Source organism: Tachyglossus aculeatus, chromosome 13 (genome assembly GCF_015852505.1).
Source record: "Tachyglossus aculeatus isolate mTacAcu1 chromosome 13, mTacAcu1.pri, whole genome shotgun sequence".
Lineage (NCBI taxonomy): Eukaryota > Metazoa > Chordata > Mammalia > Monotremata > Tachyglossidae > Tachyglossus > Tachyglossus aculeatus.
Genome location: NC_052078.1, coordinates 2,307,570 through 2,321,172, shown reverse-complemented (window position 1 = coordinate 2,321,172; position 13,603 = coordinate 2,307,570). Strand labels below are relative to the sequence as shown.

General features: G+C 54.6%; 1 protein-coding gene and 1 pseudogene across 1 annotated transcript; both read right to left on the bottom strand.

Annotated features, from left to right (window-relative positions):
• Positions 1 to 243: 243 nt before the first annotated feature.
• Positions 244 to 4,029, bottom strand: LOC119936061 (annotated as a pseudogene).
• A 3,740-nt stretch (positions 4,030 to 7,769) lies between these two features.
• On the bottom strand, positions 7,770 to 9,782 carry LOC119936391 (cathelicidin-6-like). The gene is made up of 4 exons (XM_038755981.1): positions 9,594 to 9,782; positions 8,969 to 9,073; positions 8,760 to 8,831; positions 7,770 to 8,132 (listed from the first exon to the last, which is right to left on the bottom strand). Exons 1-4 carry the CDS (start codon positions 9,765 to 9,767, stop codon positions 7,935 to 7,937), a joined length of 549 nt encoding a protein of 182 aa, XP_038611909.1. The 5' UTR covers positions 9,768 to 9,782; the 3' UTR covers positions 7,770 to 7,934.
• Between the last annotated feature and the right edge of the window lie 3,821 nt (positions 9,783 to 13,603).

The following is a 13,603-nucleotide window of genomic DNA, read 5'->3' as shown; positions in this document are numbered from 1 at the left end:
CCCTAGCTTTCGCTGTCCTAATTGACGTCGCCCTCGGCTCTGCCACCCTCGCCCCCGCCACCCCACATGACCCTGTCCCCGGTTCCATCCTCCACCTCGCCACCCGGATCGTTGTCGTCCCCAGCTCTGCCACCCTCGCCCCCTCCACCCCACGTGACCCTGTCCCCGGTTCCATCCTCCTCCTCGCCACCCTGATTGTTGTCGTCCCCGGCTCCGCCACCCTTGACTTTGCCACCCCCGTCTGAATCGTCTTTTAGTCCGGACGGCCTAGAAGAGAAGAAAGCCAGTGTGTGAGCCCGGACCATTCTACGTGCAGCCCCCACTCGGTTCCTGTTTCTGTGACCCTTGACCCCGTGGGCTCCCTGTATATGGCCGGTCTCCAGTCAGGAACCAGTCACGTTTCCTTTCCCATCAGCCGGTGAGGAGCCGGGAGAGGTGGATCGGCCTCCGTTTCCCACCCCTCTCCTCCTCCTCCTCCTCCTCCATCGTATTTATTGAGCGCTTACTGTGTGCAGAGCACTGGACTAAGCGCTTGGGAAGTACAAGTTGGCAACATATAGAGACAGTCCCTACCCAGCAGTGGGCTCACAGTCTAAAAGGGGGAGACAGAGAACAAAACCAAACATACTAACAAAATAAAATAGAATAGATATGTACAAGTAAAACAAATAAATAAATAAATAAAGTAATAAATATATACAAACATATATACATATATACAGGTGCTGTGGGGAAGGGAAGGAGGTGAGATTTTTAGACTGTGAGCCCACTGTTGGGTAGGGACTGTCTCTATATGTTGCCAATTTGTACTTCCCAAGCGCTTAGTACAGTGCTCTGCACATAGTAAGCGCTCAATAAATACGATTGATGAGGATGATGAGGTGAGATGGGGGGGATGGAGAGGGGGACGAGGGGGAGAGGAAGGAAAGGGCTCAGTCTGGGAAGGCCTCCTGGAGGAGGTGAGCTCTCAGTAGGGCCTTGAAGGGAGGAAGAGAGCTCTCCTGTGTCCCATCGTCCCTTCGCTCCCACCCGAGACTGACCCCGTCCTCTGGGGGATGGCTGGGGGATTTTCAGACCTTTTCTGTCCCCAAAACAGAGACCCCAGAATCCTCCTGGGCCATGCTTTGCACACAGTAAGCGCTTAACAAATGCCATCATTATTATTATTATGAGGCCCCATCCCTTCCTGCCACTGGTGACTTTTGTTGCTGTGTGAATAATGATGATGGCTCCCTTCAAAGCCCTACTGAGAGCTCACCTCCTCCAGAAGGCCTTCCCAGACTGAGCCCCCTACTTCCTCTCCCCCTCTCCCCCCCTCCCCATCCCCCCTCTTACCTCCTTCCCCTCCCACAGCACCTGTATATATGTTTGTACGGATCTATTACTCTATTTATTTATTTATTTTATTTGTACATATTTATTCTATTTATTTTATTTTGTTAATATGTTTTATTCTGTTGTCTGTCTCCCACTTCTAGACTGTGAGCCCACTGTTGGGTAGGGACAATCTCTATATGTTGCCAACTTGGACTTCCCAAGCACTTAGTACAGTGCTCTGCACACAGTAAGCGCTCAATAAATATGGTTGAATGAATTTATTAAGGGCTTACTATGCGCAAAGCACTCATTCATTCATTCAATTGTATTTATTGAGTGATTACTGTGTGCAGAGCACTGTATTAAGCGCTTGGGAAGTACAATTTGGCAACATATAGAGACGGTCCCTACCCAGTAGTGGGCTAACAGTCTAGAACAGGGAGAGCGTGGGGAGGTTCTAAGAGCTGGGGAGGTTACAAGGTGATCAGGTGGTCCCACGGGGGGCTCACAGCCTTCATCCCCATTTGACAGATGAGGCTACTGAGACTCAGAGAAGTGAAGTGACTTGCCCAAAGTCACCCAGCTGACAAGTGGCGGAGCCGGGATTTGAACCCCTGACCTCCGACTCCAAAGCCCGTCCTCTTTCCACTGAGCCACGCTGCTTCCCCGAATACCCATCGCTCCCACCTGGCACCAGGCCCGGGAACACCAGGGAAGGAGCCCCCCCTCAGGATCCTGCCTCGTTGCTCCCAGTGGATTTTGGGAGTCTAGACGCTCGCTCCCAAGCCACCCTGCCCGGGCATTGACCCCAAGCCCCGAGAGATGTGGGCGCAGTCTTACCCCATCGCAAGTGATTGAAACTGAGGGAATCCCCGTTTCCACGGAGACAGATCCCGTACAGAATTTCACCAGCTGAGGGGATGCACAGAGAGGAAGACAGTGAGGGTAGAAACCCCCAGGCCCCAGACGCCCGGACTCCCACCCTTTTCCCAGAACTGGGCCCGGACCCGGATTCCCGGACCGGGGCGGAGAGGGTCCGGTACCCTCACCCCGTCCTTCTTGAAGGCGCATCGGTCGGGGACACGGTTGTCGGATTTGCGGCACACGGTCTCCTGGATGGTGAACGCCACCGGGACGGGCCTGGACGGGTCCACCTAGGGGGGTCCGCACAGAGGACGGGGGGCAGTCTCAGGCCCGGATACGCTCACCCCACCCGTTAACCCCGGGAGGTCGCGGAGCGTTTCTCAGACCGTGACCCTCTATGGGCCGGGCCGGAGGCAGTGTGATCCTGCAGCAGGGGGATGGACTGAATGACCTTCTAGACTGTGAGCCCACTGTTGGGTAGGGACCGCCTCTATATGTTGCCAACTTGGACTTCCCAAGCGCTTAGTCCAGTGCTCTGCACACAGTAAGTGCTCAATAAATGCAATTGATTGATTGATTGATTGACCTCTTTGGCCCCGTCCAACCTTAGGCTGCCTGTACAGCTGGGAAGCAGCGTGGCTCAGTGGAAAGAGCACAGGCTTGGGAGTCAGAGGTCGTGGGTTCTAATTCCGCCTCTGCCACTTAGCTGTGTGACTGTGGGCAAGTCACTTCACTTCTCTGGGCCTCGGTTCCCTCATCTGTAAAATGGGGATGAAGACTGTGAGCCCCACGTGGGACAACCTGACTGCCTTGTATCCCCCCCAGTGCTTAGAACAGTGCTTGGCACAGAGTAAGCGCTTAACAAATACCATCGTTATTGTTATTATTACAGAGAGATGGAGGGAGGGTCTTCTTGGGACCCTCTCCTTATCCAGTCCCAGATCCCAGAATGCACTGATCTCTCCACCCCATCGACCCCTGGCCCACATCATCCCTCGGGCCTGGAATGCCCTCCCTCTTCCTATCCGCCAAGCTAGCTCTCTTCCTCCCTTCAAGGCCCTACTGAGAGCTCACCTCCTCCAGGAGGCCTTCCCACACTGAGCCCCTTCCTTCCTCTCCCCCTCGTCCCCCTCTCCATCCCCCCATCTTACCTCCTTCCCTTCCCCACAGCACCTGTAAATATGTAGATATGTTTGTACATATTTATTACTCTATTTATTTTTTTTATTTATTTTACTTGTACATATCTATTCTATTTATTTTATTTTGTTAGTATGTTTGGTTTTGTTCTCTGTCTCCCCCTTTTAGACTGTGAGCCCACTGATGGGTAGGGACTGTCTCTATATGTTGCCAACTTGTACTTCCCAAGCGCTTAGTCCAGTGCTCTGCACACAGTAAGCGCTCAATAAATACGATTGATGATGATGATGATGAAGGACAGTCCCATCCCACACGCAGAGCCCTCGGGGCTGCCCCGGAGGGAAAGACTTGTAGATCTGGGGTGTCCGCAGCGGCCCTGGGGAGCCGAGACCCCCACACTGGGGGCTGAGGGCTGCCTGGGGACTAAGCGGGATGGGGAAGGAGACCCCCCAGGATCTGGAAGAGGCTTCTGCTGGGGCACTGGTCTGTCCGTGGATAATAAGTCCGCCGAGCGGAAGGGACCGTGATACTCACCGGGCCTGACGGAGGGATGGAATCCACGAGCCTTAAAGTGTTGTCCGTGTCCGAGCCTTTATTGTAGGAGTCGAGGGCGAGGTTCACGGCCTCTCAGTGGCTCAGGCCCCGCGTCTGGGTGAGGGCCGCGGCCACGGTGGCCAGCAGCAGGCCTCTCCAGATGCCCGCTGCCATCCTGCCCCTTCCATCCACCCCAGACCCGGGCCTGAGCACCGTACGTCCGATCCTGGCCACGTTTATATCCACGGGGTCTCTCCCTGCCCCGTGCTTAACTCTCCCCTTCCTCTAAGCAAGCTCCGTTGACCAATACTGCCAGCCGCCCTTCCCGGGCTAGTGGTGGGCTTAGATTGGGTCAGCGGGCGAGGGGGCAACGTTGCCCAAATCCTGGTGGTCAGAGCTGGGGCAACTGTGGTTGGAGTTACGTTTGAGAAGGAGGATGACAAAGAGGAGGAGGAGGAGGATGAATTAGACTGCCAGCTGCCCTGCCCGGGCTAGTGGTGGGCTTAGATTGGGTCAGCGGGCGAGGGGGCAACGTTGCCCAAATCCTGGTGCTCAGGGCTGGGGCAACAGTGGTTGGAGTTAGGTTTGAGAAGGAGAATGACAAAGAGGAGGAGGAGGATGACGAATTAGGCTGCCAGCCGCCCTGCCCGGGCTAGTGGTGGGCTTAGATTGGGTCAGCGGGCAAGGGGGCAACGTTGCCCAAATCCTGGTGGTCAGGGCCGGGGCAACAGTGGTTGGGGTTAGGTTTGAGAAGGAGGACAACAAAGGGGAGAAGGAGGATGACGAATTAGGCTGCCAGCCCCCCTGCCTGGGCTAGTGGTGGGCTTAGATTGGGTCAGCTGGCGAGGGGGCAACATTTCCCAAATCCTGGTGGTCAGGGCTGGGGCAACAGTGGTTGGGGTTAGGTTTGAGAAGGAGGACAACAAAGGGGAGAAGGAGGATGACGAATTAGGCTGCCAGCCCCCCTGCCTGGGCTAGTGGTGGGCTTAGATTGGGTCAGCTGGCGAGGGGGCAACATTTCCCAAATCCTGGTGGTCAGGGCTGGGGCAACAGTGGTTGGGGTTAGGTTTGAGAAGGAGGACAACAAAGGGGAGAAGGAGGATGACGAATTAGGGTGCCAGCCCCCCTGCCTGGGCTAGTGGTGGGCTTAGATTGGGTCAGCTGGCGAGGGGGCAACATTTCCCAAATCCTGGTGGTCAGGGCCGGGGCAACAGTGGTTGGGGTTAGGTTTGAGAAGGAGGACAACAAAGGGGAGAAGGAGGATGACGAATTAGGGTGCCAGCCCCCCTGCCTGGGCTAGTGGTGGGCTTAGATTGGGTCAGCGGGCAAGGGGGCAACGTTGCCCAAATCCTGGTGGTCAGGGCTGGGGCAACAGTGGTTGGGGTTAGGTTTGAGAAGGAGGACGACAAAGAGGAGGATGAAGACGATGAATTAATCAATCAATCAAGCAATCGTATTTATTGAGCGCTTACTGTGTGCAGAGCACTGGACTAAGCACTTGGGAAGTACAAATTGGCAACATATGGAGACAGTCCCTACCCAACAGTGGGCTCACAGTCTATAAATTAGACTGCAAGCCCTATGCGGGACAGGGATCGTGTCCGACTTGTCCTTACCCTAGCGATTAGAACGGTGTTTGACGAGTAGTAAATGCTTAACAACCACAACAAAATTAAAAAGAGAAGGACAAGGGCGAGGACGAAGCCTGATGTCTTGGAACTTTAGGGTCATCTGGCCAGAGCGAGGAGGCGGTCAGTAGTGAGTCCTCTTGTTGAAAGGACGGGTCACGCTCAGGTCTGGTACGATTCTTGCGCTACTTAGTCCAACTAGACAAGGAAACGGTCCAGAAAAGGTAATAATAATAATTAATTAAGCCCAGGAGATCCTTAATGGAGTAGAGAAGCAGCGTGGCTCAGTGGAAAGAGCCTGGGCTTTGAAGTCAGTGGTCACGGGTTCAAATACCGACTCCGCCAATTGTCAGCTGGGTGACACTGGGCAAGTGACTTCACTTCTCTGTGCCTCAGTTACCTCATCTGTAAAATGGGGATTGACTGTGAGCCCCCCGTGGGACAACCTGATCACCCTGTATCCCTCCCCCCAGCGCTTAGAACAGTGCTTTGCACATAGTAAGCGCTTAATAAAGGTCGTTATTATTATTATTAGTAGTAGTAGTAAGGGTGGAAGGGGATTTTGTCTGAATCTGAGTTTAATCTAGAGATGGGTTATTAGATCCTGTTTCATGTAAGTACAATAGGTGAATGATTGTTAAAGCAGCTACTACAATGAACTAATTAATTAATTAATCAATTATGGTATTTGTTAAGCACTTACTATGTGCAAAGCACTGTTCTAAGCACTGGGGAGGTTACAAGGTGATTGGGTTGTCCCACGGGGGGCTCACGGTCTTCATCCCCATTTTCCAGATGAGGGAACTGAGGCCCAGAGAAGTGAAGTGACCTGTCCAAAGTAACACAGCCGATAAGCGGCAGAGTCGGGATTAGAACCCGTGACCTCTGACTCCCAAGCCCGGGCCCTTTCCACTAAGCCACGCTGCTTCTCTTAAACACTTTTGTTCTGCTCTGTTCTTAAACTGCTTCTGGTAAGCAGTTTAAGCAGTTTCTGGTAAACTGCTTCCCCCTCTGCCTCTGCGGTAGCCCGCTTTAATTTTTCTGGTAAACACTTACTATGTGCCAGGCACTGTACTAAGTGTGTGGCTTAGTGGAAAGAGCCCGGGCTTGTGAGTCAGAGGTCACGGGTTCTAATCTCGGCTCCGCCACTAATCGGCTGTGTGACTTTGGGTAAGTCACTTCACTTCTCTGGGCCTCAGTTCCCTCATCTGGAAAAGGGGGATGAAGACCGTGAGCCCCAGGTGGGACAGCTGTATCTACTCCAGTGCTTGTGAGCCCGTTGTTGGGTAGGGACCGTCTCTATATGTTGCCAACTTGGAATTCCCAAGCGCTTAGTACAGTGCTCTGCACACAGTAAGCGCTCAATAAATACGATTGAATGAATGAATGAATAAATACGATTGATTGAATGAATCAGTGAATGGACAGTGCCTGGCTTTTAGTAAGCACTTAAGAAATATCGCAGTTATCATTATTAGAAGGGGGTGGAGGGGAGGGAGAGAGGCGTCTCCTCAATAATCTTGGGGGTGAGGAGCGGGGCTGGGGGTTGGGAGCCAGGGCCATCTGGGCCAGTGAAGGGAGGAAGGGAAAGGGAGAGGAGGAACAGGAGGAGGAAGAAGGGGAGGAAGAAGGAGATGGAGAGAGAGGAAGAGGAGGAGAGAGAAAGAGGAGGAGGAGAGAAGGAGAAGGAGGAGGAGAACGAGGAGAATGAGGAAGAAGAGGGAGGAGGAGGAGGAAGGAAGAAGAGGAGAAGGTGGAAGCAACATGGCCTAGTGGCTAGAGCCCGGGCCTGGGAGCTAGAGGACCTAGATTCTAATCCCGACTCCACCACGTGTCTGCTGTGTGACCTTGGACAAGTCACTTAACTTCTCCGTGCCTCAGTTACCTCATCTGGAAGATGGGGAATATGACTGAAAGCCCCAGTGCGGTTCAGTGGAAAGGGCACGGGCTTTGGAGGCAGCGGTCATGGGTTCAAACCCCGGCTCCGCCCCTTGTCAGCTGGGTGACTTTGGGCGAGTCACTTCACTTCTCTGGGCCCCAGTGACCTCATCTGGAAAATGGGGGTGAAGACTGTGAGCCCCCGGGGGGACAACCCGATCACCTTGTAACCTCCCCAGCGCTCAGAACATAGTAAGTGCTTAATAAATCCCATAAAAACAGAACAAAATCTACCCCAGTACTTAAAACAGTGGTTGACGCGTAGTAAGCGTATAGCAAATACCATTAAAAATAACAAAAAAAATGCTCGACCATGGAGTTCGTCCAAGACATTTATTCTTTGGGGGATGTCAGGGGTGAAGGATGGGAGAGGCTGGGGCGGAAGCTCAGGCACAGAGGCTGCTCGGATTGTTTCTGTTTGCGACTGGAGGGGCAATAGCCTTGCAGGGCCGAAGCTGGGGCCAGACCCGGGGGTCTGGTCGCCGTTGCCATGGAGGATCGGGGACGGGGGGGTTACTGCTGCTCCTCTTGATTCTCTTCTTCACCTGGACTTCCACCTGGGACTGCTCTCCCACCTTGGCCTCGGCTTCTCCGTCCCCATCTGCCTCTGTGGTAGCCCTCTTTAATTTTTCGCCAACTCTTACTGATCTTCCGTCTGAAACGTCCAGCCAACCTGCCGACTCCTCTGAAGAATCTCTTGGTGCGGATGGACTGGAGGAGAAACCCCCCCACCCCGTCTGTGACATCCTGGACTTGGGTCAGGGGCCGCCCCGGCCCGGGGTATGGAGGTCCCGGGGGTCACTGTCTCCGCCCCCCCGGGCGGAGGACAACAGACCGAGTGGGCTTCGTAGGGCCCGGGCGGACCCTCTTAACCGACTGCCAGTAGGGATGGGGAAGGAGAAGTGTGGGCTCTGGGGCAGCCCCCTCCCACACAGCTTTGAGCCCCCCCAATACTGTCTGCTGTGCCCAGGATTAGGGGCACCGGACAGCTGCCAGATCTAACCGGTGCCCCATTACCCCCTCACCTCCAGCAGCCCCTCGCCACCGCCATAGTGGACGGGGGCCGGAGGGGTCAGAGAAGCGCCCCCGACATTCCTCACCCCTCCTCTGGCCCAGGGAGCGAGGAGAGCCCCAGACCTGAGGTGACGGCTGAGGACAGCGACGTCTCTTCCTGAAGGGAGATCACCCCACGTTCCCAGACTCCCCTCTCCCATCCTAGACACTCCCGTTAAGGAAATGGATCCTAATCCCACCTCGCTGTTTTCTGGGAAACCTGGGAGTTCTGGCCCCTCTCCAACCTCTGGGCCCCACACCAGAGAGATGTCGACGGACTCTTACCCCATCACATGTGATTGACACTGAGGGAGATCCTGTCGCCGGGAAGACAGTTCCTGTACAGACTTTCACCAGCTGAGGGGACACGCAGAGAGAAAACTGTGAAGGTAGAGACCCCTGGGCTCCAGACCACCGGGCCCCCACCCTTTCTCCGGACCCGGATTCCCAGATTGGGGCGGAGCGGGCCCGCTCGGTCCCAGAGGAAGCCTCACCCCATTCCTCTTGAAGTCGCATTGGTCGGGGACCCGATTATCGGACTTGCGGCACACGGTCTCCTGGATGGTGAACCTCACCAGGGTAGGCTTGGACGGGTTCACCTGTGGGGGTCCGCACGGAGGACAGGGGATGGTCTCAGGCCCCGACACGCTTGTCCCTCTCTCCCCAGCCTGACCCCTTCACCAACCCCGCCTCTGTCAGGCTGAGTTCCACCCAGGCCATGGAGCATCTCACAGGCCGCGACCTCTCTGGGTGGGCTGGGGGCAGTCTGACCCTGCAGCAGGGGAATGGACTGAATGACCTCTGTGGTCCTGTCCAGCCCTGGGTCACAGAGAGGGAGGGAGGGAGAAAGTGGGCCACCCCAGAGCCTTCTCCTAGGCCAGTTCTAGATCACAAAATTCCCTCCTATCTCTCCCTCCACTGGAAGAAGGACCATCCCACCCCACGCTCAGTCCCATCGGCCCTCGGCATCTGGGGTGTCCACAGTGGCTCCATGGAGCAGGAACCCCAAGCTGAGACCCCAGGGCTGTCTAGGTGTTGTCAGGCCACGGGTTCTGAAAGAGACGTCTGCCCTGTCCCAGAACAGTAAGTCCCCCAAGAAGCGAGGACCGTGATACTCACGGGGCCGGATTTCTTGATGTAGTCGACGAAGCGGAAGATGTTGTCGATGTCCAAGCCTTTGTTGTAGGAGTCGAGGGCGAGGTCCACGGCCTCTCGCTGGCTCAGGCCCCACGCCGGGGTGAGGACCGCAGCCACGCTGACCAACAGCAGGACTCTCCAGCTGCCCGCCGCCATCCTGCTCCCTCCGTCCTCTTCAGCCCCAAGCGCTGCTGACCGGTCCCTCCCAGGGATGTTCCTTATATGCAGCGGCGCCTCGGGTCTTGGGGGGTCTTTGTGGGTGTCTCTGCCCTTCCCACAAACCCCGTTGGCCAACCCCCATTTCCACACCCACAGAGCCTCCGATGGGGCCACCCGGGGCAGGTGGGGAAAGTTGCCCCCTGGCCAGAGTTGGGGAAGCTCGGTGGGAGGTGACAGGGGTTCTTGGCGGCCTGGCTGAGGGTCTGGCGTCATCGCTTCTGAGTTCCGGTTCTGCTCATGCCAAAAGCCAGCTGAGGGGCCTCTGGGAGTTCCCCAAATTTCCCTGCGTCAGCTCTGAAGGGTCGTGCCTGGCATTGGTCTACCTAAGGGAGGCCATTGGGTGGAATCTTTTTTTAAAAAAACGGTATTTGTTAAATGCTTACTACGTGGCAGGCACTGTACAAGCGCTGGGATAGATACAATTTAATCAATTTGGACCCAAGTCTCTGTCGCTCATGGGGCTCGCATCATCATCATTATCCCCTTTTAGACTGTGAGCCCACTGTTGGGTAGGGACTGTCTCTATATGTTGCCAATTTGTACTTTCCAAGCGCTTAGTACAGTGCTCTGCACACAGTAAGCGCTCAATAAATACGATTGATGATGATGATAATAATAATAATAATGGCATTTATTAAGCGCTTACTATGTGCAAAGCACTGTTCAAAAAGCGCTGGGGAGGTTACAAAGTGATCAGGTTGTCCCACAGGGGGCTCACTGTCTTAATCCCCATTTTACAGATGAGGGAACTGAGGCACGGAGAAGTGAAGTGACTTGCCCAAAGTCACACAGCTGACTAGTGGAGGAGCCGGGATTTGAACCCATGACCTCTGACTCCAAAGCCCGGGCTCGTTCCACTGAGCCACGCTGCTTCTCTGGTGATCGTTATTCTCCTTTATTGGTGCCGGGGGGCAAGACCGGCCACATGAGGTAACTGAGGCACGGAGGAGTGAAGTGACATTCCCAAGGTCTCACAGCAGACACGTGGTGGGGCTGGGATTAGAACCCAGGTCCTTCTGATTCCCAGGCACAGGCTCAATCCACTAGACCACGTTGAGGGAGAAGGACTTTCTGGTGGAGACAAGGGGGTTGAGGGCGAGATTTGGGCAGTCAGCTAGCCCCGGGGGAGCTGAGAAGGCCAGCAGGTGAGCTGTGTGGGGCGACCACCTTCCCCAATCATTCATTCATTCAATCGTATTTATTGAGCGCTTACTGTGTGCAGAGCACTATACTAAATGCTTGGAAGAGGACAATATAACAATGAATGGACACATTCGCTGACCACAGTGATCTTGTGGTCATCTGCGCCTCCCCCGAGCTGCTGCAGCTCCTGAGTGGTCCCCGCTGCCCTGGACAACGGGGGGCTTCTTCCCCAGCTGGGGTCCTCGAGCTACAGCTGTGCTGGCCGCCCCCTCCCAACCCCGAATCTAGCAGGCTCGGGCCCGGACAAGGGGAGATGGAGGTTGGGCTCTGTGTCGACCGCACCGTCGGAGACACGGCCCAGTGCCTGCTGGCTGGGCCTGAGAGGTCCATGCTGCTGAGTTACCATGGGAACCGTCTCTCCTGACCCCCTGATTCTGCAGCCCCCCAGGATTATCTCAGGGTCCCTCTTGGAGGGTGGGGGATGCACCCAGTCTGCCGACACTGGGGCTTTGGGCCTGGGGTGTCTCTGAGGCCGGGGAACGGCCTGGACTCAGCTCTTTATCTCCCTCCACCCCGTGCTACGGGGGTCCGCGCTCTGGGCCGGGGCTCGTCCCCAACTCCCAGTCTCCCCGGACCCCCAGACAGCTTTGGTCGCAGCCCTAATTTCCCCACCTCTCTATGTTTCTCCATTTCTCTCTTCGTGGCCGGGTTTCGCTCCAACATTTCCCCGTCGCTGTCCTCACTCCCCCCAACCCCACTCCGGGGGCTGCTTGCGGCAATCACCCCCAGACCACACGCCCTCCCCCGGCCCCGGCTCCCCCCGGACCGGCCAAGACCCCTTGACCCCAGCCCCTGGATCCTGAGAAGCAGCGTGGCTCAGTGGAAAGAGCACGGGCTTTGGAGTCTGAGGTCATGGGTTCAAATCCTGTATCCGCCACATGTCTGTTGTGTGACCTTGGGCAAGTCATTTCACTTCTCTGAGCCTCAGTTCCCTCATCTGGAAAATGGGGATTAAGACTGTGAGCCCCACGTGGGACAACCTCTATATAACATCTGTATATGTTGCCAACTTGTACTTCCCAAGCGCTTAGTACAGTGCTCTGCACACAGTAAGCGCTCAATAAATACGATTGAATGAATGAATGAATGAATGGAAAGAGCTTGGGCTTTGGAGTCAGAGGTCATGGGTTCAAATCCCGGCTCCGCCTATTGTCAGCTGTGTGACTTTGGGCAGTCACTTCTCTGTGCCTCATTTCCCTCATCTGTAAAATGGGGATGAAGACTGTGAATCCCATGGGGGACAACCCGATCCCGTTGTAACCTCCCCAGCGCTTAGAACAGTGCTTTGCACATAGTAAGCACTTAATAAATGCCATTATTATCATCCCTCTCCTCTCTTCACCCTCATTCTAAGGATTGGCCTCCCAAAGCGTGGGGGCAGGACAAGCCCCGTCACTAAATCCCGTCCCCAAGGGACACTGGCTGAAGGGTTTATTTTTTTCTTAATGTATTTATTATTATTTGTTTATCATCATCTTTTATTTATCTATTTACTTATATTAATGTCTGCCTCCCCCTCTAGGCTGTGAGATCACTGTGGGAGGGGAATGGGTCTGTTTATTGTTATACTGTTCTTTTAGACTGTGAGCCCACTTTTAGACTGTGAGCCCACTGTTGGGTAGGGACTGTCTCTATATGTTGCCAATTTGTACTTCCCAAGCGCTTAGTACAGTGCTCTGCACATAGTAAGCGCTCAATAAATACGATTGATGATGATGATACTGTTCTCCCCCAAGTGCTTACTTTACATACGGTAAGCACTCAATAAATATGATTGAATAAACTGGAAACAGGCCACCAGGTCAGCAAGGGACAGGCCAAGGGAGGGACAGGATCTCCTGCTCCTTCTAGGAGTTGGAGGGACACTACTATATTCTTCAACCCCCTTCTGCATCACCCTGACCTGCTCTCCTTATTCACAGAGAAGCAGCGTGGCTCAGTGGAAAGAGCCCGGGCTTTGGAGTCAGAGGTCGTGGGTTCAAATCCCGGCTTCACCACTTGTCAGCTGTGTGACTCTGGACAAGTCCCTTCACTTCTCTGTGCCTCAGTTCCCTCATCTGTCAAATGGGGATGAAGACTGTGAGCCCACCGTGGGACAACCTGATCACCTTGGAACCTCCCCAGTGCTTAGAACAGTGCCTGGCACATAGTAAGCGCTTAATAAATGCATTATTATTATTATCTCCTCTCCCAGCCCCACAGCACTCCTGCGCCTTTCTATCATTTATTGATTTCCAGTAATATCTGCTTCCCCCTCTAGGCACGTGCCTGTTTTATTGTTCATTTGTACTGTCTTCAGTGCTTAGTACAGTGCTCTGCACATGGTAAGCACTCAATAAACACGATTTAATGAATGACTGAACAAGTGGTAGAGATGGGATTAGAACCCGGGTTCTCCTGATTCCCAGGCCTGGGCTTTATCCACTAGGCCACGCTGAGGCTCAGTGGAAAGAGCCCGGTCATGGGTTCAAATCCCTGCTCCATCAACGGTCAGCTGTGTGACTTTGGGCAAGTCACTTCCCTTCTCTGTGCCTCAGTTACCTCATCTGTAAACTGGGGATTAAAACTGT

Excerpts from the sequence above, each read along its gene's own strand:
- LOC119936391 (XM_038755981.1), bottom strand. The coding sequence starts at position 9,767 with ATGGCGGCGGGCAGCTGGAGAGTCCTGCTGTTGGTCAGCGTGGCTGCG. Across the intron at positions 9,074-9,593 it reads ACATCAAGAAATCCGGCCCC|GTGAACCCGTCCAAGCCTAC; the intron begins GTGAGTATCACG and ends GGACCCCCACAG. Across the intron at positions 8,133-8,759 it reads TGTCAATCACATGTGATGGG|TCCATCCGCACCAAGAGATT; the intron begins GTAAGAGTCCGT and ends TTTCTCCTCCAG.